The 23,876-nt window shown below is 48.5% G+C and overlaps 2 protein-coding genes across 2 annotated transcripts in view; both read right to left on the reverse strand.

Moving 5' to 3' along the window:
* The window catches only part of LOC122371119 (death-associated protein kinase 1-like), a 49,646-nt gene that overhangs the window by 17,850 nt on the left and 7,920 nt on the right, over positions 1 to 23,876 (reverse strand). Inside the window, exons 3-14 of the mRNA XM_043347225.1 lie at positions 6,791 to 6,929; positions 6,449 to 6,554; positions 6,079 to 6,172; positions 5,635 to 5,787; positions 4,664 to 4,709; positions 4,358 to 4,447; positions 3,323 to 3,466; positions 2,728 to 2,838; positions 2,049 to 2,246; positions 1,797 to 1,895; positions 1,118 to 1,216; positions 61 to 258 (exon numbers count right to left, since the gene is read on the reverse strand). Coding sequence (XP_043203160.1) covers positions 61 to 258; positions 1,118 to 1,216; positions 1,797 to 1,895; positions 2,049 to 2,246; positions 2,728 to 2,838; positions 3,323 to 3,466; positions 4,358 to 4,447; positions 4,664 to 4,709; positions 5,635 to 5,787; positions 6,079 to 6,172; positions 6,449 to 6,554; positions 6,791 to 6,929 — 1,477 coding nt within the window. The remainder of the gene's footprint in view (positions 1 to 60; positions 259 to 1,117; positions 1,217 to 1,796; positions 1,896 to 2,048; positions 2,247 to 2,727; positions 2,839 to 3,322; positions 3,467 to 4,357; positions 4,448 to 4,663; positions 4,710 to 5,634; positions 5,788 to 6,078; positions 6,173 to 6,448; positions 6,555 to 6,790; positions 6,930 to 23,876) is intronic.
* On the reverse strand, positions 22,047 to 22,993 carry LOC122371122 (apolipoprotein D-like). The gene has a single exon (XM_043347228.1). The coding sequence runs from the start codon at positions 22,756 to 22,758 to the stop codon at positions 22,165 to 22,167; it is 594 nt and encodes a 197-aa protein (XP_043203163.1). The 5' UTR covers positions 22,759 to 22,993; the 3' UTR covers positions 22,047 to 22,164.

Genomic DNA, 23,876 nt, shown 5'->3' on the forward strand with positions numbered 1-23,876 from the left:
CATTTACTTATTACGTGTACAGGAGTAGCGCAACCTCCTGTCTCGGTAGTTGCTACTCACCAGATCGGTGACATCGCAGGGCGCTCCGGCGTCGAGCAGGATGTGCGCCACCTGAACGTGACGCCGACGCAGCGCCAGGTGGAGCGGGGTGGCGCCGGCGGCGTCAGTGACGCTGACGCACCCGCCGGAAGTCACCAGAGACCGGACGGCGGCCACCAGTCCGCGCGCCGCGGCGCAGTGTAACGGCGTCTCGCCCTCCTGGGGGACGAGAGGTGGGGACATTAGCGTAGGGTGTTCGTAGCGTGGTGTTGTTTGGGAACTATCCCGCAATGTACTGAAGTATGCTGATCGATCCACTGTTAAAAAAGCGACAGCAAAAATGAAAAGCCAAGCTATTTTCCAGGCGAACACTACTGGCTGGACGACACAAACTGTTCAGCAAGAGGAATAGGCTTCGTGCGAGGGTGTCGGAAGACAAAGCGGCATAGTGACGTGTGGAAATACCTTATTTATCTTTGCATCTAGCTTACATATATGAACCCATTGGGTCTAACCTTACTTAATAATGTTAATAGCCACGGATTGCGTCGTGAGAAATCGACGGCAGCACAAAAAAAAAAACGAAGCAAAAGTGTGCACGGCGGCCGCCGCTGAGGCGGAGAGGGTTAGTGCATCACCTGAGTAGGAATGGTTCCACAGTGTCGGTGTCTCGGATGTAGTCAGTCACCTCACCTGGTTCACAGTGTCTGTGAATCAGGTGTCACCTCACCTGGTTCACAGTGTCTGTGACTCGGGTATCACCTCACCTGGTTCACAGTGTCTGTGAATCAGGTGTCACCTCACCTGGTTCACAGTATCGGGTGTAGTCTGTCACCTCAGCTGGTTCAGTGCCGGCGTAGTCCGCCACCTCACCTGGTTCACAGCATCAGTGTCGTCCGCCACCTCACCCTGGTTCACACTTCACAGTGTTTGCTGTCACCTCACCTGGTTCACAGTGTCGGTGTATCGGGTGTAGTCCGCCATCTCACCTGGTTTAGTGTCGGTGTAGCTGTCACCTCACCTGATTCACAGTGTCGTTTGTCATCTCACCTGGTTCAAAGTATCGGTGTCACCTCACCTGGTTCACAGTATCGGTATCGGCTCCGGCAGCGATCAGCAGCTGAGTCAGCAGCGGAAAACCGTGCCAAACGGAGGCGTGCAGAGCAGACTCTCCGTGCTGTCACACAAACACAAACCATTGGACACAGCCGGACACAACAGCGACTCTCCGTGCAGTACAAACCAAGATAAACAAACAAACACTCGGACACAGGCGGACACAACAGCGAATATCCGTGCGGTACAAGCAAACATAAACACACACAAACACAAGCACACAATCTCGGCCACGAGCGCTGAGTGAACTCCAATACGGGATATTCACATATGCGTGTCGAGGCACACAAAACGGTCATCAAATGAGCAGGCACACACACATGCAGGTGCTTGGCCGACATAATGTTATATGTAGTGAATGAGCGGGACAACAATGTCGCCTACAGTGACGAATTTAATAGGTAAGCGACACTCACCATCTAGCAACAAGAAAATCCATGCGGCTTGCAAATATGGTTGAATGTTCAAGTAACATGAGAATTAAATAATGAAAAATATATGCTTTGTTAAATAAGCAGGCAATGCTGCCACAAAATGAATAAAATGAGCATTTAACTTGACCAAAATGTTCTTAGATAGCAGGAAACACGAAAGTGACCGGTGCATGCTGGAGTCTGCCGTTTGTGGCACGCAGTACTCACGTCATCCTGCGTATCCAGTATCACGCCAGCCTCGCACAGTATTCGCACCACGGGACCGTGCCCGTACTTGCAGGCGACCAGAAGCGGGGTCTCTCCACACTTTAGGGCGAAACAGAACAACACTTCACTCAATGGTCGCACCACCGTCCTACTATAGCAACACTTAGTGGTTCATTGGTAGAATTTTCGTTAATTCAACTCTCAGACAATGGGAATATAATGTTCTCATTCCTCGCAGTTCACGCCTCTCACCTTATTCTTGCAGTCGACGTCGGCGCCCTCCGCGATCAGATAGCTCAGCACAGCGGGATGGCCGTGCCGAGCCGCCCAGATGGCAGCACTGTCGCCGCGCTCGTCGACCCTGTCCAGCTCGGCGCCCTTTGACCTCAGCGCCTGCACCACCTCCAGCTGGCCCACTCCAGCGGCCACGTGAACTGATGTCTCACCTTGCTGTAAGAGGGTGGCATTGGTACAGGTGATTATGGGACTGTCAGATGTTCACATGGGAAGTAGGAGACAGATGAGATAAAACGAAGAAGTGACGTAACGAATGGAAAGTTGCGGCGGGCATGAAGATTGGAGACTGAGGCGAGATAACCAGACTGACAACCCGGACCAGATATTGTTAGCTATTCCAGGCCGTAGACCACTGTTCTTTTGAAGTTGCCGTCTACCGCCTTTGGTGTCCATATAGGTAAACTATTCTTAATGCCTCGCCACCGTTAAATTTAATCCAAGCATTCAGAATCAGCTGATCCTAGAAGGTAACGCAAAGCACATACTGTTATTCGTGACGTTCTGAGCTTTACTTTACGACGAAAATAAATAAGGAACACCATAAAGCAGACAGTATTATTATGAGCGCAGAGCGATAAAGAACAATAACGGCATATACATGGAAACACATGCACCGTTTTGGTAATCCACTTACTCGGTTTGAGACATTGGGGTCGATTTTCGCCATCGAGAAGAGCCTCTTGATTCCAGCGACGTTGCCCTCCTCCGCAGCGCAGAAGAGAGCAGACACAACAAAACTCTCATCCTGTCCGAAGAGACAAGCATTGGCGTGAATCAGAAGCAGCAATCGACTTCAAGGAGGTACAAACGTCTCTCAAACGATTCCCCCTGGTCCTGGCTCATGATACAAAGTCACCCACTGTGGAGTTATCGGTTAGAAATACCGAGAAGTAGAAGCATCAGTTGGGAGTGACGTCACACTGTCGGCGTAGCTATAGGTACCGTATCGGGGAGGATTAGAGTTGGTGCCATTCGCCGATGTCTGAGCCAACAGTATCTATCTATCTTTAATCTGTCGCCTTGCGTCATTCGCTGTTTTTTACGTCCACCAATACACGCTATAGGCTCCTTCTTCGCCCAAGCCCGAAACGACAGGAAAATCAAATCATGTTAACTTGTCTACAAACTCGAGATATGGCCAATTTCACAAATAACGTTAAAAAACAAGAAGACCTTATTACAAGTGCGTCGTAACTTGTATTTATTTATGACGTTGACCGCCGACTGACCTGATACGCGGCCACGGCCAGGTCACTGACGGAGACGGCCGACATCTGGGCGCCCTCGTCGAGCAGCTCGAGGCTCTGACTCCGACTGCGCAGCTTGGCGCTCCGGGACAGCCGGTTACAGAGCGTGATGACTCGCAGCGACAGCTGGGGCACAGAAGACAGCGAGCTCAGATCAGAGCTTGGAAAAACGGAAACAGACGTAAGAGGTAAGGCAGTGGGTAAAGTACGGACAAGCAACACGCAGCGAGGTAAGAATAACAGGACGCGATTATTTGAATCTTTACGTAAACGTGGAGGTTTCTTTATTGCAGACGACAGCCATCGTTAATGGACAAATCCAAATTGAATCCAAATAGCGCGCCATTTATTGCATTCAATCAAGAAGAGTTGTATCATGAAGCTGATAAAACAACCGATAAGGGAAGCAACTACGCATGACAAAAGGTATGAACGCAGTACGCACTATGCTGTGGTAACAGATGTGGTGTCGTTAGCAATTATGACGTGTTAAGTGCTCCGGAAAAAACAACCATAGCGATATAAAAGCAAAACCATTCATAAAAAGGAGACACTTAGCGAGTACCGTGTTATGCATTCGGCGGTTGTGCAAAGAAACGTCTTACAGACATCGAAACAAGACCAAAGGATGATGACTTTTCGATTTATATCTTTTACATGGGTGATGATTTCTTCGGAGTTGAGGGTGCCCCAGCGCTACTAATTCCCCGCGGCCCTAGCGGCGACCTTGACCCATGCCGTCTGTTGCGGCTGCAAGGCTACGTCGGCGTATATTTGGGAGAGCTAGGGCACCCGGAACTCGGCAGATATTGACAACCATGCTTTTTCATTTTATTAGGGGTCGGTACGAATTTTTAGATAGTTCTTTTCATATTGCAGTATGAATCACATGTCATCAATTCAACCTTTTCGGTCAGTTTTTATTCATGTTCCCTCCTTGTCCCTTAGACTGTGATTTCCTCCCTTCCCGTTACATTTTGGCTCTCTGTCAGTCATGCCGCCGCTCCAGCCACCTACCTTCCACCTCCTTCGTGCCTGGTACGTCTTCAGGTTGTCGATGTTGACGGTATTCACGTGTAGCTCCGTCATCTGCAGCTTGGTCGGCGGCTAGAAAAGGCACATATTGAATCGATGTTAACGGTAGACGTATGGAACAACAAACAGTCGTAACATGAAACGAAAACGAATTCTGCCAAACTTCATTCGCTTTCCGTAAACAAGTACTTGAAGTGTGCTGGTGAAGTAACTGGCCACGCACAAGAGGAAGACAACAATGCATTATAAACAAATCGCAATAAAGATAACAAAATATCAGCGACTCACATGAATCCAGGGATGGTTGAGACAATCTTGTACAGTGGCACGGTGCCTGGTGGCAGAAATACGATAAATATAAGAAACAGACACAAAAGAAAGGCTCAACAGTTACGGTATCGCTCAAATAGCTTATAAGACGCAATAGCGACTCATGGAACTGGGCTGATCAGGTGTGATGGGTAGCATTTCACCGGTTAGGTACCTACTGTTGTAACTTCCTGATCAGCAACACCACACCGCCTCGCTGGAGCCGTCTGAGACTTTGACCCGGTTCTGGACCCCCTCATGGAATGTCAGTCGGCCCCTTATAGGAATGCGGCTCCAGAGATACCGAGAATGGTTGAACTGATATCGGAAGCTGAAACGGGGGTCAGCCGACACCAATGGTGGATCAAACTGCTGGGTGGGGTTGGGTGAAGGGGCTAGCTGATCATCCAAGCTTCCTCAGAGGCAGCGCATCTAGTTGTGCATTACATCAGCGACCAAACGCTAAGCAGAGGAAGTATGGTAGCTAATAGCTATCGAGCCGAAAAATGACACCGAGACGATGGCATTTGACGACATAGGACACTAGGAAAGCATTCCTGCAGCTTTAGATGGAGACAGAGTCTGACATTGGAGGCCGGACGCTGGCACAGCATTCACAGGAAATCAGAGCGAGCCTGGAGAGCACTGCCGGGAAAGAGCGCAACAAACAGCTCCTAGAACACCGTACCGAGATGAGATAAGGTACGAACAAACAACAGCATTGTAAAGGTCTTATCTGTTATGGACTGCTTTGATTTCCTTTTGTCAGAGCACTGGAAGTGAAAGCAAAGTCTGCGTAAAGACGGCTAAACACATCGCTTGATGGTCGATGTCATTTTGTCAATGAATACATTTGAAATTCAATTTCAAACAGAACCTAGACGAACTATCTGATAGCAACAGCAGTGATGACTTGTGACTAATGCTGGCGACGTTACCTATAGCCCTACCTGGGATCGGTGATGAACAGTCGCGCGATGAAGTCCTTGGCCGCTTCTGAGGTGCCGCTGAAGTACTCTTCATCGAACCGGTAGTCACACGCAACAATGTTGGCGTATGTCTCCTGCTGGGAGTCGCCCAGAAACGGAGACGCGCCCGACAGTCTGCGGGAGAAGGGGAGGGGCGTCAGGGAAGGGAAGGCAGGCACTTGACAGACTGGAGATGTGACACAGGTAGCCTGTCGACACAGAAAATATCCACATTTATCATCTGTATCATGAATTCGCGTCATAAGCGGACTCATTTGTGAATATTGATATAACTTCGATCGATTTGCGGAATGAAGTTTCTATTTTGGCTATTAGGTCATTGACTCTGACCGACCCGCAGCATGTTTGACGTAGGTGATGACACCGGATCGACTCACAGTATGTGTTTACTCACAACGGACTCACAGTATATATGTGATGACTCCGACCGCCCACATGTCGCACGCCAGGCCCAGCGGCTCGTAGTTGATAATCTCCGGCGCCACAAACTCCGGTGTACCTGTCAATAAACCGTATGATTCACGTCACATCCGCACATCGAACACATAGGTATTATTGATGTGTGAAACTCAATAGATAATTGCCGTGAATGCGCAGAACGCCACTACTCAGGTGGAATACACCTGAAAACGTCAAGGAAAGGAATTGTATGTACAACTGTACAATGGAGGTAATGTCCCAATAGCAAATGCCAGTTGTTGACCGTAATGTTACACCGCTCCTTCCCGGACCGTGCACGTGCTAGACTCTCCCGAATTACGCAGCACCGTCTTACCGAGCATATTCCGCAGCTCCTGTCCGGGCTCTATGCGCCGACTGAGGCCAAAGTCGATCAGCTTCAGCTGAGGACGGTTCTTGCTCAACAGCATCACATTCTCCGGCTGCAGAATGACATTTATATCTTTTAATTACACTCGGGAATAACCATATACCTACTTACTGTGCGGTACTAACATGTCGCATGGATGGTATTGACGAATACAGTTTTAAAATATATCGAGCCTGATTGATTAAATGCTCTAACGGCAAAGCTTCATAATATTCAGACAATGCAGTCTGCATGGTTATATCCGTATATGCCCCAAATGCCCCTGAATCCTCTAGCCTCATGTCTCACCTTCAAATCCAGGTGTGCTATCCTCTTCGAGTGCATATGTTCCAGACCGCGCAGGATCTGTTTGATAAATAGCGCCGCCTCTGCCTCACTAACATGATCCTTCTCCGTGACGAACTCGAAGAGCTCTCCTCCTCGAACGCTGAAACAGGACAGATAATATTGTCGATGAAAAGTTGAAGATTCTGACAATTGACACGAGGTGGAATACCACGTACCGGACACACAGGCAGTCTTTCGCATGACGGCCTTGCGCATGACTAAGTTGTTCGGCCATGCGTGACAGTGTCTGTTGCGATAAAATGTCATATGAGGAGCTCTAGGAATTGATGACTGAGACACAGCATACGAGTCACGGGATGCAGTGCAAAGGCATTGCACGCAGAAAGGGCACGTTATTGTCACGAGATGAGCTTTGCAGGGAGGTACGGACCGCGGGCCGCGGCTCAAGTCGATATTTTACTTGAGTTTCCGCTAACACAAAGACCGGTATCGGATCACACCATTTAAAGACGGTGTCGCGTGCAAAGGCATGGAACCATTATTTTGTGTAGGTACATATAAATAACTATAATGGCTTCACAACAACTCGTAAAGTGACTTCACGGTGCCTCGGTCAGTCATGCAATGTCACGACATAGCCAACGCAATGACATCATCAGATGACGTAACAACACTCGACATTCGGTGAATTAGGAAGGAGGCATAAAGATAATGGTCAGAGAAGGTGTAACTGTTTTCCACATATTCATAGAACCCGTTTTTATCTTTCCATTCTCGATAAAAGCGCAAACGATTGTGCGACTTTTTTCCTGTCGACAGGTGCTCCACATCTGTGACATTTTAAAACGAGATGTGACAGGTCGCCGGCTGGGTCACCGTGGAGAAGGTAACCTTCAGACCCACAGTTCCAAGCTCACAGTTCACGGTCGTAGTGACACCCAATCTGTCATATGACAGTCAAAAAGTCACAGGTTAACGGGGCCTGGTGCTGCCGCCCCTGCTAAAAGCACGCAACTCTGCGTCAAGGTGCTGTATAAAACCGTTATATTATACCCACGGTGTTTGCTGCAGTTTGGGCAAAATCCGACACCTTGCAACAGTAACAGTACATTCGAGGCAGTAAAACTCAAATCTGATAGTTTCAGAAAAAGCCTGGCGGAATGCAGAAGGTGCACAAGGGAACTAAGTCAAGGTTGGCTGGGGGGAAAAGTTTTCTATTCTTAATCACACACCATCCAGTCCGTACACGACTTTAACGCTATAGAGTTGATACTGTTGTAACGGAGCATACGGTTGCAGCACATACACGAAACGACCGAACCGAACGACCGAACCGAACCGAGCGACGAACGGAATGACCAAATAAATGTAAATCATCTAAAATTTGGTTTCACAATTCTATTAAGTCCTTCTTATCATTGCACTATATGAACGGAAATCCAGGTTTTCCGTGGCAAATTGCGTAAAACGGTACACGACGGGGACATTTCATACCCGCAGAGCTACGTTTCACCTTTGACCTCAGCGAGTAGCGGCTACACGACACAGCTGGCCTGAGGTCAAACACGGAAGCTCCTTGGCGGCCGCAATCACGGCAGTGGTTACTGTGGTGGCGATGAACGGCGACCAAGGGTGAAGAAACGCTTTCAAAGTTGGTTTTAAAGTAGCATCACAGAGTGGGCCACCGCACAATCATGTCGTAAGGTTTGTGTTAATTTCGTGAGATAAAGCCATGATGATTGATGAGTGTAAAAAAAATTATTGCTGATTGTAAAATAGTGTTTATTTGTATTTGCATTAAAATATTGTGTATTCTTATCTATTTGTGAAATATGGTGTAAAAAATTACAGCTGCTGAGTCAATCGCGTACAAAGTAATATCCGTGATAGCGAGTGCCCTCCACTGGATATGTATTTAGTGCCGCAGCCCGGCCCGGCCCAAACAGCCCGGTGTATAGAGTGCGGGAGAGAAGGGAGGCAGCTGGCAGACACGGCGAGCCTCTCCCACGTCGCCTGAAGCACGGACCGGCTCCTGGTGCACGACCTCATCTCTCGGACCGCCTCCTCTCCTCTCCTCCCTCCTACCTCTCTCCCTTTTCACCTTGCAAGGGCGCGGCGGGCGCGCGGCTGCCTCGTCACGTGACCGCACCGCGGCCGGTGCACCGTTCACCGCCGGACGGCCCGCGGCGGCGGACGAACAGACGCGGGGTCAGAGGTCAGCCGAGGTCACCGGAGGTCGCCAGGGGTCGGTGGCCGCCGGCTGGGAGTGGCAGAGGTAATGGTGGGTACGGCCACTGGGGTGGAACAAGTGGTCAGCCGCAGGTAGTACGGGCAGTCGCTCAAAGGTCACCCTGCTTCTCATGGGGCTGGCATCGTAGTTGTAGCTCAGGAACATCATCTACAGCTGTGTGAATCCAGAATCCATTGACAGAAAAGCCATCCCAGAAGCATCGTCTCTGAAATTTTCCGGCCTCGATTTCGGTACCGTGCCGAATCAGTCCCAGACAATCGTGGTGTCAGTTGCCAAAACTACTATGCAATGCATGCTGACTGTTGACATGCATGATGACAAATACGATATCAAGCCAAGGAGCATTGCCTATTTATGTATGCCCCAGAAGCTGTGCATGCGGAAACACCGTGGGGTGACGAATGAATAAGTTTGGTGCAAGCATCCGGCTTTGCAGTTTTTTTCATATAGCACTATTAGGTGTAATCATTGGAAAATCCACGCCTTTGTACGGAACGGCTGCAACTTATTCCCTTCCTGTGCAAATAAGTACCAACAGAACGTACCTAAGGTTTTAGTTTCCGGGGTGATGTCAGGTCACGTGCAGTGGAAGCTATAGCTTCCGTCGGTAGGTACTGAACTTGCCTCCTTCATCGGACTGAGCAGTGGCCTGTGTTCACTCCTGTATACAGGAGTGAACACAGGCCACTGCTCAGTCCGATGAAGGAGGCAAGTTCAGTACCTACCGACAAATTTTTCAATATTTTTAACTGATAATGCTATCACAATCATGTGTGTGTTATCTCGAAGCCGCTCATATTATCTCACGCGAAACATTTAATACTAGGAGTGGGTTCATTCCTTTAGCGTCTGGTGCTGTTCGTCTAGTTATAGGTAGTCCCTGAACTGTATCCCGTGCGATGAAGTCAATTTGCCTTTTGAAATATTTGAAAATATTCCTTCATTTTAGCATACACAGTGATCAAGGTATTTGTTACCGAAAGCTCTGTTTTTTAATTGTGTATTTGAATATATTGTCGTTTTTTATTACGAGCGAGCGAGCGCAGCGAGCGAAGTGAGTCTTTTCAATATAACGGAAAAATCTCAGTATGAGCGGCCCGGCCCGGCCCGGCCCGGCCCGGCCCGGCCCGGCCCGGCCCGGCCCGGCCTGTAACGCTTTTGAGAGGCTTATATCTCAGCAACCGCTGGACCGATTGGTCTGCGGTCTTTTTTGTTGGGTAGCCCAATCCCTTCTACCCCGTAATTGACTACTTTTGATACATCTCAGTGACCGTCGTGGCACGTGCCACGTGAAAAGTCAAGGGTGTTCAAGCTGTTTTGCAAAAGTAGTGATTTTGAGAGGCTCATATCTCAGCAGCCGCTCGGGCGATTGACTTCCGGTAATTTTTGTAGGGTAGCAGCATCCCTTCTACCCAAAATAGGATACTCTCGAAGCATGTGGGTCACCCGCAGTGCACGTGCAAAATACAACAATAAGAGGTGCCAAATTTGTTCCCATTTCAGTAACTCGGTAATTAGTGGGGCGATTTCGCTGAAACTTGGCATACAGGTAGGCACCCACCAGGCAATGCATTCCCATGTGTTGCGGTTAGGGTGCTACTGCACGTGCGCACGTGCAGGGGGCGTTTCCAGATCTCGAGAACGGCTGGGCCGATTGCGCTCAAATTTGGTACACGGTTGGGGACCAGTTAGTAGGTTGCCGTGCAAAAGTCATTTTGGACCCCGTTTGCACGTGCGCACGTGCAGAATGCCGCTTCCAGATCTCAGGAACGGCTGGGCCGATTGCGTTCAAATTTGGCACACCGCTAGCAAGCGGTTAGAAGGGTGCTTTGCGCAAGCCCGTTGGAAGCACCCTCTCGCCCTTCCGCACGTGCAGGGCTCACTATCTCGCTCGCTCGTTCTTCGCCCAAAAGGCGTTTTACTGGTATCTATCACAATCATATCCAGTTGGGTGCAAGCATGTCCCACACTCACACTGTGCGTAAAACGTAAACAAAACACAGGTCTGAGAGCCCATAAGGTCAGTCAATGGCTGAGGTGCACTTCAGGCCAGGTGCACGTTTATGTCGCTGCTGAGGTGTGGTGAGTGGCCAGGCACACCCTGTCCCGGGACCACCCACCGAACGACTGACATTCCGCCCTGGGTCACCGCCAAGCTGTGTGTGTATTTGTCGTGGTGGGTGATCCTTGTGCACTTGACCAGTCTGACTCATATGCTGCGGACTGTGGAGTTGAGGGACACTGGAGTGTGGAGGGACCAGAACATTTGACGCAGAGATACAATGGTCAATTGGCATCGTTTGCTTTCAGCCCAAAACTTTGATCAACCACCCTCTATTGCACATGAGTTATGCTAGATGCGGCACCGACTTCTTGGCTTAGCGGAGCCGAAGCCGCGGAGCCGAATCTTCACCGTCAACACCGCCATATCTCCCGATCATTCGGTAGCGTCCAACTCACCCTGTTCAGTGTCTCTACCGTTCAATCGTGGGAGACCGACTCGTGCATCGTCTGTGGCCCGTGAGAAGAAGCCTGCACGACGGCAGCGCCGCGGGTACGGTCTACAGGCAGGGGCGTCGACACCGGTCCGACTTTTCCGACTAGTCGGACCACTTTTTCGACTAGGCGGTGCCCTGCTGTGGCTCGCGGGGGCCCCTGCTGCAGACCGCGGGGGCCCTACTGCGGCCCATAAATTGGCACCCCTGCACTATACATTTGTATACTCATGTATGTATGTAAATGTACGTTGAGAAGCCGTTCGACACCTGGGGGCCCCCACCGGTGGGGGCCCCCCGAGAAAAAGTCGGACCAGTTTTCCTTACGCGTCGACGCCCCTGTCTACAGGCACCGTGAGAACAGCGCACCCCAACACCGAACCCTGCACGGAGACGGGCCGATATTTTCCATATCGGCGATCAGTCTTGTCCGTGTAGGTAGCTATGTTGTGTTATCAAGAACAAGACATTCACAGAAACGTAGATCAACGAGAAAGTGTGCTGTTTGTTTGTGAAAAGGCGGCAATGTGGTTATCGATATTGGATGAGGTCCTGAAGTGCTTCCCAGGTAGACGAGTGACATCAGTGCTGCGATTCTGGTCAATATGTGGCGACGTCGTTCGGGTTATGATGACGGTAGCTGTTAGATAGCATCGGCCCATCAATCAGTCCCTATACGAGTGGCAGTACAGCTCTAATGATTATGGCAATTGACACACAAATGCCGGAGCTCTGGAAAACCAGGCAGCGAAAAGTAGCGCACTGCCGCGCGTAAAAAAGGCGCGCAACATAACCGTTCAGTTTTAATGCGGCACATCATAGCAAAGATTCTCCAGACAGCCTTTCATTATACACATATATGTTAGTTGCAATGCATATGTGTGTGCTTCAGTGCATATAGGCATTCATTGAAACTATATGATCAATCTTTGCCTTGATAAGACATTAATGATGAAGTAACGCCAGAAGATCATCAAATCTCTCGATAAAAAATAAGCAAGCACATCTGTGCCACCATGTAAACTGACACCCCTTTCCTAAATCCATCTCACAATCCGTTCCGACATTGGACCCACCCAGTGTCTAGACGCCCTCCCCCTCCCAGAGACCCCCCCCCCCCCGCCCAGCCCCCACCAACCCTTGCCCGTCCCCCACTGTATAACAGGTTGGCGGAGTCTGTACCGGGTCCGGATTATAGCACTGGTCCGGCCGAGACAGCCCGCCGGTCGCTGCCCCCGTCTGGCACGGTGTCATAAAGGTAGCACTGGTCCGGGAGCCAGTCACGGGGCCACACTGCACCGGTCCAGGAGAGACCTGCAGACCACGCTGTCCGGAGAGCGACCCACATCAGCTCAGGGATCAGCTCGGGTCAACATGTATGTCCGAACGACTGTCATGGGACCACGTGACCGGCCGGCCACCAGACCAGCCGATGGCCATTGGTTTGCGTGTTTTTTTTATGATTTTGGATATTCCATAACATTTTAAATTGGCATCGCCGACAGGAGGTGGCTGTTCGGTCATCACTCCTCGCCGGCCCAAGGAAGCCGTTATTATCTCTGAAATGCACTGAAGAGGTGCAGTCCGGATCTCAAGGTCGTCCCCTCCCATGCACTGGCCTTGAGTAAGACAGAAGCGCAAGAACCGACCATTCCCCTTTCCTTTCTCGGCGACTGACCATTACTACGTGACGCAGAAAACCGCAGCCAAGTCAACTACACTTAGGATGGAGGTTGTCGTTGCACGCTCTGTGCCCCACCTGTCCCTGCTGTGACCCAGCCGCTCACCCTGTATCCCAAAATGAGGGATTCGTGGGCGGCGGACGGTGGCTGATACCAAAACAGACGAGCTCGGGAAGCACCCCTGACGTGACCAGCCTATCTGATACTGAGATTCCGGAGGAGTGCTGCGACTCCAGAGTCTGATGGACGGTTATCGTTTGTATCTGTTGTAATTAGTTCCTATATAGATGTCGTACAACTGTGCACAACGTTGGCCGCCATCGAAGATGCAGGCGATTTCTTTATTTATATCTTTTCGGGTTAGGGAAGATTGTTTCCGGTTAGTGAGATCGGCGCTTCAATCACATTGCACAATGCAGGCATCTAAAAGCGAAATAGCCTAATCATAGAAGGAACCGATAGGCCTCCCAAAAAAGTCCCAAGGGCTCCGAACAAAATATTAAAACGCATCAGTAATAGGCATCCACTAAGCATATGCCTAGTGAAACTTCTAAAATAACTTGCATAAGACGGGATTTCTAGCGTTACCACAAATTCACCAATTTAGCAGTATAGACCAAATAATACCAGGCATGATTCGTAAACCACAAAGTAAAAACCCATACCTGCCCGAGCGACTTCAGAATTACCACTCGAAAGTAGGAAAGAAGGAAGCACTACTCGCGGTTTAAATAATACGCATTTGAGTCATGATGCCGTTGACCTGAATGTTCTTTGTCTCACATACGCAGGAGTACCTACTTTAGAGCGGCGTTCTGACAGCCATTTTCTGATAGTAGTTCACACGAACGTTGAAACCATCAACATCGTGCGTCGTTTGTCTCCCCGACTCAGCACACACTAACCACGTGAAATGCGCGCAGAACCCATGTGACAAATGATCAGAATAACGGAACAAAAGTCGAACCGCCGCGCGCGAAAGTGAAAGTCTGTCGTCGTCGTTACCTCGTCACAGCAACGCAGAGACGGTCAGAACAATCACGCACGGAGACATACGCATACACATGCACACACAATCGCTAACCATCACACAAGCCAACAAATACAAAACACAAGCATATCCACACTCACACATACCAAAAGAAACGCCGAAATCACATCATCATACAAACGGAAATCCGACGACACCCTGTCCACCGTCTCATAACCATGTTTCCTGAGATGCCCGTGGCAATGACCTGGTGGTATGGCGTGTGCAACAGCCATTCACCCTGCGATGATGGGCGCGAAGGCGTGGTCCGACCGGCCACAGCCCGCCTGCCGGCGCCGCTGGGTCGACGGCCAGCTGACTGCTTCGCTCGCGCCGCGCGGCAGGCGTCTTGGTCTGCGGGCTGACCCGTCAGGCGAAAAACGACAGGCGCATGCGGGTGTGGTGTGGTCTGATACTACTGGGTGATTTGTTAGGGGTGAATGAAACCGACGGGGTATCCGACAAGTGGAAGGTCAGGAGCAGAAACACTATGCCGCCTATACCAATTCCTAATTCTTCGAATCCGTTATCGTCTTTTAAAACGTTTTTAGTGTTCACGTGACAATATTGAACGTTTTATGGAGAAGGATTCCATGAAGTACCTAAACTTATAAACCATAGCGATATGGTAGTACTTGCCACTTGGCAAAAGTTTGATTGGAAGAACGGTTTTTGTTAAGGATCTGCTTCGCCTTCACATGGGATAGCAAAATGTTAAATTCAACGTCAAAGCCAATAATTTCTCGGTAATTTCAGGGCAAGTCAATTCAACAGCTGCCATCAGCCACTATTCGTGCCCCGGCATTATCAGCAAATCTCGTTTCTTAAGCGAAAATGGTTAAATCCTAAGAAACAATAAATGCATTTGGACTGACAAATGACAAATGTGCTGAATGGAGACGAAGTACATTTATGACACGAATTTCAAACAGTCGGACAGTTTCCGTCATTCAAGCAAAAGCTCGCACCTGTTGTTCAAACAAAGGTGCAGCTGTGTGACGAAAATATTGTTTAAACACACCCAAAAGTAGCTGAAATTCACCAGTGCATGGCCGGTCGGCCACCGGGAAGGAAAACGCACCAGCAGGCGTGGTCGGCGTGGCGCCGACAGATTAGCGCAACGACAGGGGCGACGGGTGACCGAGTCAGTTTAGGGCTAAAGCACAGCTCTCAGAGATCTGAGTCTCGTCAGAACACGCCGACAGCTCATAGCTCTGCACTGCGGTGTGGTGGCTGGACGAGGAAAATGAACGCATGCGTGTGTAGTCCGTCGCCTGGAGTGAGAGACATGACGGTGTCCTAAGATACAGTAAAATACCTACTCAATTACTCAGGCTTGGTTCCGCTGAATCTCATAGAAGTCATGCCTTGGAACCAAGGCTTTCCTTTGCCAAATTGAAATTTCCCCGTGTATCATCAGGACCATGCAGCAAGAGTCGCGCAGTCACATGATAAAAAACCTTTTGTGCTATGAATACATACACATACTCGTAGGAAAATTTCAATATTATTCAACGGAGCAAATAACACTGCAAAGAAAACTAATACGGTGCCGTGGATCATAACTATTTGCCAGACAGAAGATGGCGGATGGCGCTATTTTATCGAAACCCCAAGGGAAAGCCAGCGCTAAGGTTCACACACTTACATAACGTACCCGCAAAAAAGTGTTGTTTGACTTTGTTCGGCACACGGGATTTTCGATCGGGCAGTCCAAGGTTCTGAGAATTCGATAGCTGGACATTTACTCTCACGTAAGTAAAAGGCTGTCGAAATTCCTGTATCTGCAACGTGATAAATGTTTGCACCACCAGATCAGGCCAAATTGTCCCAGCACGTATCGCAATGCAAGGACAAAGAACACATGCTGGGACAGTTTCGAAGACCACTATATCATAAATAATGTCGCCGGTTGAGGAAAAGTATCTAATCCATATGAATGTCTATTCTTCCAAATTCCAGTACGTCAATGCTTCAGAGACAGCCGATGTTTTTATAGCGTCCCCTAGCGGCATGCTGTCTATAGGCTGGGTACTTACAAAGCAGAGTGCACGGGGCACGTCTGGTTATTAGTCTGGATGTGTCAATAAAGTGCATAGTGCGCAATGGTTTCACAGTGCACAGTCCATTCTGGATATAGGCGTGAGCCAGCCGAGATGAATTGCATAGGCGGCGGAGCGGGGAGGGCACCTGGGCACCGTGCCCCCCTTTGATTTTGGCATTTTAACATTATAGTTCGTTTTTTTTTCAAAAGGACGCTGGCTCCACGTTCCTTATCGAAGCTCTCACGTGAGTTTTGGCAGCTTCAGCGTCTGGCCAATAATTTCTTACCGAAAAAATATTCGATTCCAAATTGTGCACGGTAAGTACCCGGAAATTGTGTCTTGAAAAATTAGCATACTATGATGACGTCACTGGTGGCAGCAGGCACCCAATGTCCGTACGATGGGACAAAGTTTCGACGAATTTGGGGAAAACTTCGTTTTTCACTGTTGCCGAGGTTATAATCGAGTAAGCGGTTTCGTCCATGATAGTTATACGTTACATAGCATTAGCAATACAAGTTCGACAGCATGACGTCACCACTGTTCTCATACCTGGTTCCAAAATGCACGTATGGAAATTATTGGGAATACTTCACATGTTAAAATAAGGCGGCGTTCGAGTTTCTCAGGTTCAGTTTTTGCTCGTTTTGCTCGCTAAAACGCGTGCTTTTACGAAAAACGTACTTGGAGCCAGAGTCCTTTTGAAAAAAAAAACGAACTATAGCCCTATGGGCGTTGCACAGTGGCGCGGGAACTTCTTCCAGACTGGGGGGGGGGGGCTGAACCATAATAGAAATCAGCCTAGGGTACCCCCAAATCTAGTTTTCTCACCGGTTTTAGGCCACTTATTTTTTAGACCTTGACCTTTTCAACAAAAAAAAAACGAAAATATTTTCAAAAAGTGAGGTATTCCGTCTCAGCTGAGTGAAGAAACTACCGTTTTGGCAACCTGGAGTAAAGGTTTTAACCCGCGCCCTGGTGGGGTCTGTTTATAACGCGACCTGGTGGGGGGGGGGCTATTTTTGCCCCCCCCCCCTCGTATCTCCGAAACTACTGGACGGATCCGCAAAATTCAAACGGCGTTCGAAAGGCCTGTCAAATTTGTCGAAGGAACCCAAATTACATTGACCTCGGGGTCACCGATGACGTCACAGGTCAGGTCAAAGATGAAATGTTTCACCGTTCACGGGTCATCTAGGAAGTGCGCTATATAACACCGAAGAAAACGCATTTTGTCGAGAATCAGCGATAGGGTGTCAGTTGCCTATTACATATGTTGCTATAAGAGGTCACTGACATTACCAGGTCAGGTCACAGGTCAGGTCACCAAGGGTCACAGGTCAGGTCACATGAACCTAACTTTAGGTACTAAGGTTGTGCGATGCATGTTTTATGGCCAATTTTTCATTTCCAACTCAATGGTGTTAGTTATAAGACTATCAGGTACGGCTTAGGTCACTTTCTGGTGAAGGTCAGGTCAAGGTCAGGTAAAAAAAGGTCAAATTTTAAAGCTGATAGTTTTGCATAAAATGGGTATTGATTCGATGCAGCTCGTCACGGGGAGTCTAATGGTGGTCTTTGTTTTGCGCTACGGTGTCTAGAATTGCTAAAAATTGAGTTTGAAAATTTGATGTCATCAATTTTGAACAGTTTTTTCGCTATAAATTCGCCAAAAAAAGATGAATCAATTTCAAATTTGGTATGTAGATAGAAGATGGTAGGGACTATCACATATGTTCCGGTTTTTGCGAAATTCAAAAAACTTTTTGGATTTTTCGGCTATTATATTCAAAAAATATATTTTTTAATTTTTGGGGTCAAAATCCAAAAATTTCAAAAATCGGAGATGGCAGTTTTGTAGCCCTGTCAATTCTACAGCTTTTATTTCTTTATCGTTTTTCTGTATTTGCAAAGCTATAGGCCTGACAGCTCTTCCCGCGAAACACTTTTTTTGGGGTCGAAAACGGCAGAACATGAGGTCACTCTGACGTCATTTCCGGCCAACCTATCATAGCCTTTGGAAAAATTTTTGGTCACAATGTGTAAAATTGATATCCGGGAGGTACTGAAAGTTTGGTGACGATCGGCGCAGCGATTCTGGAGATATATCGAAAAGTTTGGAGGGGGGGGGGGCAAAAAATAGCCCCCCCACCAGGGCGCGGGTTAATCTGCCAAATGAGTTGCCGAGCCAGTGAAATAGGTGGATTTTTCACTTGCATGCTTTCTTCCTTTGTGACCCACAACCCCTAATTTGGGGAAGACAAGCTGCCCAACGGTTCCTGGCCTCATGAAACGTTGTGGGGCACCGCCCCCACGCCCGCAGAGTTGTGGGGGCAAGCTTCCCCCACTGCCCCCTCCCCCGGTTCCCGCGCCTATGTATGAATCTATGAAATTATGTTGGTAGATTTCCGATTTCGATTCCTCCAGCTGGGGGGGGGGGGGGGGCTCAAATACATTACGAGCCCCCCCGCCGAAAAGCTGGGGGGGGGCTCAGCCCCCGCTAGCCCCCCTGTTCCCGCGCCACTGGCGTTGCATGGAAAGAATGGGACCAAAAGTCGTCAGTGCCCCCCTCCCCCTTTATACAGCCTATTATATCATCTATTAGCAATAGAATGTAGAGGTTGCAACTATGGTTGCTACTTGCTACTATATGTTTAGTAAAATAAGAAAAAGTTTTATAAGCATCGAATACGTGGACACAATCAATGCACAGCTTAATAATGTTAATGTTCATAAAGTCAATTTAGGCCTCGGCTTGCGCTACATACCTACCTGTGACCCGGTTTCCATGGGCACTGGTGATCCGGATCAGTTAAAGTAGATAAGCTAATCCGGTATACTTGGAGGCTATATGTGAATGGAAATAAGGGATTAAGTGGTTATATATAGCTAATCCACTTTAACTTATAGTCAACGAATAGTTCCAGAAAAAATATACGATTTTAATTTGGTAAGTTGGATCAGAGTGCCCATGGAAACGTGGTCTATATCGAGCGTGGCAGGCATTTTATTTGGTGGAATACATGTAACAGTGCATTGATCAATTAAACAATTTATTTAACGACATCGACACAAGTGGGTAAGTGCACAATGGCGTTGTTTGGCCGTTCTCGGGATTCAATGGACAGAGTTATTTGTGCAGCACCATAGCGACCTTTGTGCGGGAGAAGTCTCAGATGCATTAGATGGCGTATCCTTTGGCTTGTGCTGATAAACCAATTCTTATCAATCAATGCGTATTATTAGGAGCATTATTTAAGCGTGCCTCAGGTGGCGATCAAAGGCGAGTCAATAAGCCACTTCTTCAGGAAAGTCGTGATACCAAAAACATTCATTTCCGACCTTGGATTTCGCGTCGTGATCCAGGTGCTTATCGGCTCAAATGTATCACGGTAAAAACCGCCGTGTGATATGCTCCCATGGGTGCTAGGTGGAGGTATTAGATACCAATCCAGTGACGAAACGGATTCGTTCGGCACACCAATACGAGTTCACAGGGTCCGCCTCTAAAAATATAGAAGGAAAAGTGGATATTTTCATGGTAAATACAACTGTCCGGTGCTAGAGCTGTGAGACCGTAAAACAGTGAGACAAGTCGGGATATGGCGGTCCGCACTGAAGCAACTGGACGAAAGGTTACAGAGGCACTGTTTCATGCTTTGCCGACATGCCTTTCTGCTACCGCGGGTACCTACTGCCTGTGGAAGTTCCCGCTATTTTCATTGTGTTGAACAAGTAACAGGTATTTTCCTCTTCCTGTATTGTGTAGTAAACTCTAGAACCATTCGGTAATTACAGTGGAAAATACATATACGCTGGGCACAAGAGGAGTAGCTGTATGCTGGAATGCTATTCGTCACATGTGAATAACGTGGATTTATTGAACATCATTGACCGAGGCTTTTATGATACCGACGAAAGCAGTTGGAATATACATAACACGGTCAAAACAAGTTGTCTCGTTCTACAGATTTTAGGTAAGTGCCAAAGGACAGAACTAAATCAAAGAGAAGTCCGCAAAAGTACCACATTCAACACCCCACGAACCATCTCCTTTTGACACATATTTGACTGCTTTCTAAACATACCATGTGATGCGTCTGCATACCTACATCACTCCCATATCAGAGAGTGGTGGAACGAAAACGCAAACTGAACATTCCTCCACGCGCCTGCCTGTTGTGACGTCACGCTACCCCGTGTGACGTCACGGAATTCGACACCTACCATTACCGGTGGAGGATCGGCGTGTCGCACAATGACAGGGTGATAATGGCAGGTCACTGAAACGGGTGTGGCCGGGCCAAGGGCGGGGCGGCGCTGGGACACGGGGGTGTGGGGATGGGGATCGGGCACGAAACGAGTCGGTTCGCTGCGCCCGCATGCGCAGAGAACCGTTCCGACACGCGTTTGTGTCAAAACGGTTAAACGGGTCGTACCTATATCCCTCTGATCTTCCTTAGATCTCTTGCATGACAGATTAAAATACCCTAACATGACAAATCATTGTAAGTGATGTAAATGTGATATAATAAAGTAAATATATAAAGTGCATTATTTACATTAATGGCCAGTCTAATAGACGACGAGAATCCAAGTTCGTCAGTAGAGACACTCTCAACAGAGTTGGACATCAACAATCTCGAAGCAACAAAAAATATTTTCCGGGTTAGTTAAAATAACATCACTTCCTTCAACTGAGGAAAGTGCATAACAGAGTTGTTGAAAACCACGTTATATCATAGAAGGAAATGTGAAACTGCATGTAAAACGGCTGAGTGGCGGTAAACATTATATCATAGTTATGCACAATTTCTGGGAACTGATAACGTTCGACGTCAAAATACATAGGTATATAGTAATGGCCGCTCACTTTGATAACCGAGCTGGCATACGTTGATGCATGCAAAAGACGCCTTGCAATCTATTTGAAACATAACCTGATATTACCTTAAACTGAACAGCGATCATACATGACTTATTCTAATCGAGCTGAATAACGTCTTCAGAGACAACCATGATCATCCAAGCCAGCAAAATTTATTTAAACGGTTTTCGTTTACTGATGCCATCTCGTAAGAAATATCACAAAGACAGCATCAAGCCGAGTTCGTCAGATGCCTGCACAATAATCTAAACAACAAACGAAAGCCACTAGCCTCCATGCAGATTTAGCCACCCGGAGACCTCCAGTCCCCACACCTTACGCCGCGCCGACCGCTAATTAAGAGTGCGGTCCATTTGGCGTTGGTGGCCTGCCACCGCCATTTCGGCGTCCAACGGAGATCGATCGATTGGAAGGGGTGCTGTCGGGCCTGCGTGGGCTACTGACAATGAGGGGAGGGAGGGCAGGTATTGACCCCGCACGCACTGTAGGGGTGGCCGAAATGGTCGTAACGCTTCGGCAAATGGAACTAGACAGTGGAACTCGTGGGGGACGGCCTCACTGTGAATGGGATTTCGTCCTGACGAAGGATTGGGGTTACAAGAGGTAGCAGCGGATAAGGTTGTTTGTTTTGTGCCAGTGTATGAAACAAACCACTATTTTGTTGTTTCTTTTTATGTTTTGGAGAAAACAAAATAAATTGAACTTGAACTTGAACTTGAAACCAACACATCGTTCGTCCTGTTCAAACCGGCAAACTTCATTCAGCGTTTTATCGTACATTGTGCGATTATGATATCATATCAATTGATAGCTACTGTTTCTGATGTAACACTGTCACTTTCTTATCAAATCAGACATATTGCATTCATTTATTCAATACCTACGTGTTCCACATTATCAACCATATCTTAGTTCAAATCCACAGCTGTGCCTCTGGACTCTCTGCGCATCCCTATGACAACTGAACGACACATGACCCCTCGCTACACGCCAGGTATGTTGTCTGGACAGAAGTTCTGCTCGGTGGGATGCAGTGCCAGCGGTCGAAACCCGTGGTGGGACAGGCGCAGAAGAATGGCGGTGAGGGTGGGCGCCGTTAGGTACGGGGTGCGAGACAGCACCCACAGCCACTCCAGGTGGCTCAGACCGCCCATCTTGGTCCGGCAGCTGTACAGAATCGCGTACTGATCGTAGTCGATATCGATGACATTCAGGTTTGGGTTGCTGAGGTCCTCAGCGATCGGCACTCCGACGGAGAAGGCGCCAACGTCAGGGCCATACGTCTGGAGGGCGAAACCCCGCAGGCGCACCGGTTTGAAGAACTTCTCGTAGCCCAGGGTGTCGAAAACGAGCACCGAGTCGGCGTTGGAGCTGATCCTGGTCGTGACGCACTTCTGGCCCAGCGTGAAGCGGTTGACGTACTTGCGGTTCTCGTACCAGAGTCCGCTGAAGGCAGTGGCGTTGAAGTTGAGGACGGGCTCGACGTCAGGACACTCGCCTATCCGCACTTTCTGACACGTCACATTGATGGTTAGTAGAATCGCCGTGAACAGAAGCGGAAGGCGCAGCGGATTCATCCTGGATGTGCTTGGAGTTGCGTGTCAAGTATGGAACACCAACGACCTGAAGAGTCCTTCACGACACGGATTCCGTAAACTCTGCTACCGATCGATATAGAACACCTTGTCCAGTCTCCTCAAAGCAAAGCTGACAAAATCTGTACGCCGTTTGCACCACGACTTCTAATCACTTTTTCATACGCACACAAGATCGCCGTTTCCTTCACAGCACCAATGCCGTCGAGAAATACCCACATTCACTAACAATGCAGATACAAGGGACCACTGACCACAACTGTTGCGAGGTTCTGACCAGCGTGACCGGACCATGGCAGTGATAGGACCCTCTAAAAACTTGTCCACTACTCATTCCTGCCGGCCGCGAGGCACCAGTAACCAGAACCAATGCCAATGACCTCATAGGTACTTCCCATCGCTGAAACCTAGCCAGGGGTTAACGTAGGCTATTTGCAGCGTCCGGCAAACGGTCACTGGACTCCGCACTGCAGTAGTCACTGTCATGCCATGCTTGTTTTTCAATAATGGGTTATGTTTTAGGCGATGGGACGGACGCCGCCGCGCTGTGCCTCCCTCGGCTGTATGACCGTGAAAGCGTACAACATTGATGACAGTAAATCAATAGACGCGTCAAAGTCACTGCACCTGCTCAGAGTCGCAGCATATCGGACTCGTGATAGCAGCCTTGACCGACCTTCGCGATAACGAGTATCAGCTGTTAACCGCCCTCGTGCTTCCTTGCGTCATGAAGCAAAGCAAACAACTGACTGATAGGACCATTCATTGTTTCAGCGTTTGAGTTCATGCACACAGGTCTTTTACAGAAGACAGACCACATTCCAAGGGAGGAATTTAGACTATTGAGAGTTATCCCGCGCGTTATACATCTATCATTCACTGTGAGAGGGCCTATCGACCCGATGATAACAACCCCTTATTGCGAGATATTTTCGAGGATGCATAGGTATTCCCGTTTAGGAATAGGCGGTGCCACATGATGCAGGTACATTGTACAATTGCATAGGCATTGCCGCTTTGGGTGACTTTCTTTCTATATTATGCAATAAAAACATTCAATCACGATAGAATGGATTTGGGAGTAGGGATTGTTGGATTGT

This window comes from Amphibalanus amphitrite, unplaced genomic scaffold, assembly GCF_019059575.1.
Source record: "Amphibalanus amphitrite isolate SeventyFive unplaced genomic scaffold, NRLGWU_Aamphi_draft 001206F_arrow, whole genome shotgun sequence".
NCBI classification, from domain to species: domain Eukaryota; kingdom Metazoa; phylum Arthropoda; class Thecostraca; order Balanomorpha; family Balanidae; genus Amphibalanus; species Amphibalanus amphitrite.

What these genes read in the sequence shown, in the direction of transcription:
- LOC122371122 (XM_043347228.1), bottom strand. Translation starts at nt 22,758, where the DNA reads ATGAATCCGCTGCGCCTTCCGCTTCTGTTCACGGCGATTCTACTAACC.